Consider the following 1,805-nt stretch of genomic DNA (forward strand, 5'->3'; position numbering starts at 1 on the left):
GAGGGGGGGGAGGGGATGAACTGCAGGGGAGGAAAAAGAGAACTGTTAATGAGGGGGCAGGGCTTAAATGGGCGTGGTCATGCCAAGCCACACCCTCACATTTATAAAATAAATGTAAAATACTTTACCCAAAATTATTAAAAACCCCCAAAATTTGTGTCGTGCCCCACCCCAAAAATGAGTGGGAGGAGCCAGGACCCCCCTGATTGACAGGAGGGGGCTCTGGCCCCGCCCCCAGCCCCGTTTTTGGCATTTTTTGGGAATTTTGGCCGTTCTTAATTTACCTTTTTCCGGTGCCACTTCTCCCGCCGCTGCTCCACGAACTGAGGTGGAGGGGGGGGGTGGTGAGAACAAAATTTGGGGTGAATTTGGGAGAGTTTGGGGTAATTCAGCATTTTGGGGTGAATTCCGGGGTTTTTGGGGCTCACCGGATGCAGCCGGGGGTCGGCGAATTCGGGGCCGTCTCCGCGGTGAGGGGGAGGGGCCCCCAGGGCGCCCTCGGGGTCTCCCGGGGGGTCCCGGAGCCCCTCGAGGCAGCGCAGCTCCAGCTTGGGGGGAAAAACAGGGATTTTGGCAAAAAGCGCCGAAAATCAGGGAAAAACCCCAAATTGTGGCACAAAACCAGCAAAATTTGGGGTGAAAACGGCGGCACCCCAAAATACAGGGGGGGGGTTGATCCTCTGAACCCCTCAGGGGCTCCAAAAAACTCCCAGTCTTAAATTTGGGTGAAGAACTCCAAAATAATTAAAAAACCCAGCAGGAAATGCCCAAATTTGGGTGAGAAACCCCAAAATCTGATGGGAAAGCCTCAAATTTGGGTGGGAAACCCAAAATCTGATGGGAAACCCCCAAATCTGGGCACAAAACCCTGAAGAAACCCAAAGCCTGACAAGAAACGCCCAAATTTGGGTGAGAAACCCCAAAATCTGATGGGAATCCGCCAAATTTGGGCACAAACCCAAAAACAACCCAAAATCTGCTGGGAAACTTCCTAATTTTGGCATCAACCCCAAAAACAACTCAAAAATTTGACAGGAAGCACCGAAATATTGGCGGGAAACCGCCAAATTTGGGCACAAAACCCTGAACCAACCCAAAAACCTCATGAGAAACACCCAAATTTTGGCAAAAATCTCCAAAAACCTGAAGGGAACCTCCCAAATTCTGTCGCCAACTCCAAAATGTTCCAAGAAATTCCAATTTTCACTGTTTTCACCCAAACCCAGCTGGTACATTTGAGCACAGGGGAACCCAAACCTCCCAAAAATCCCGTGGTGCCCCGAAACTCCCAAAATTGGGTTTTTTCCCCCAAAATGCACTCACCTCCACCAGTTTCTTGCTGTTTTTCTTGGGAGGGTTGGGCGCTCGTTGGGCCCCGTTGGGCCCCAGCCGATGTTTCTGGAAGGTCAATTTGAGCCCCTCCTCCTGCGGGGAAAGCGTGAGGGGATGAGTCACAAAACGGAGGAAAAGGCGGGAAAATCGTGAGGGAAAGGGTGGGGAAATTGTGAGAGGAAAAGGCGGGAAAATCGTGAGCGAAAAGGTGGGAATATTGTGAGGGAAAAGGTGGGAAAATTGTCAGGGAAGATGTGGGGAAATTGTGGGAGGAAAAGGCAGGAAAATTGTGAGGGAAAAGGTGGGGAAATTGTGAGGGAAAAAGTGGGAAAATCGTGAGGGGACGGGGTCACAAAATGGAGGAAAAGGCGGGAAAATCGTGAAAGATAAGGTGGGAAAATCGTGAGGGAAAAGGTGGGAAAATTGTGAGGGAAAAGGCGGGAAAATTGTGAGGGAAAAGGTGGGAATATTGT

General features: G+C 50.5%; 1 protein-coding gene across 1 annotated transcript in view; it reads right to left on the reverse strand.

Moving 5' to 3' along the window:
* The window catches only part of LOC102040588 (FACT complex subunit SPT16-like), a gene marked incomplete at its 5' end in the record, with an annotated part of 14,012 nt that extends 12,587 nt beyond the window's left edge, over positions 1-1,425 (reverse strand). Inside the window, 3 exons of the mRNA XM_031065740.1 lie at positions 285-323; positions 429-548; positions 1,324-1,425. Of these exons, the coding sequence (XP_030921600.1) occupies positions 285-323; positions 429-548; positions 1,324-1,425 (261 nt within the window). The remainder of the gene's footprint in view (positions 1-284; positions 324-428; positions 549-1,323) is intronic.
* Between the last annotated feature and the right edge of the window lie 380 nt (positions 1,426-1,805).

Source organism: Geospiza fortis, unplaced genomic scaffold (assembly GCF_000277835.1).
Source record: "Geospiza fortis unplaced genomic scaffold, GeoFor_1.0 scaffold2235, whole genome shotgun sequence".
In the NCBI taxonomy this organism is placed as follows: domain Eukaryota; kingdom Metazoa; phylum Chordata; class Aves; order Passeriformes; family Thraupidae; genus Geospiza; species Geospiza fortis.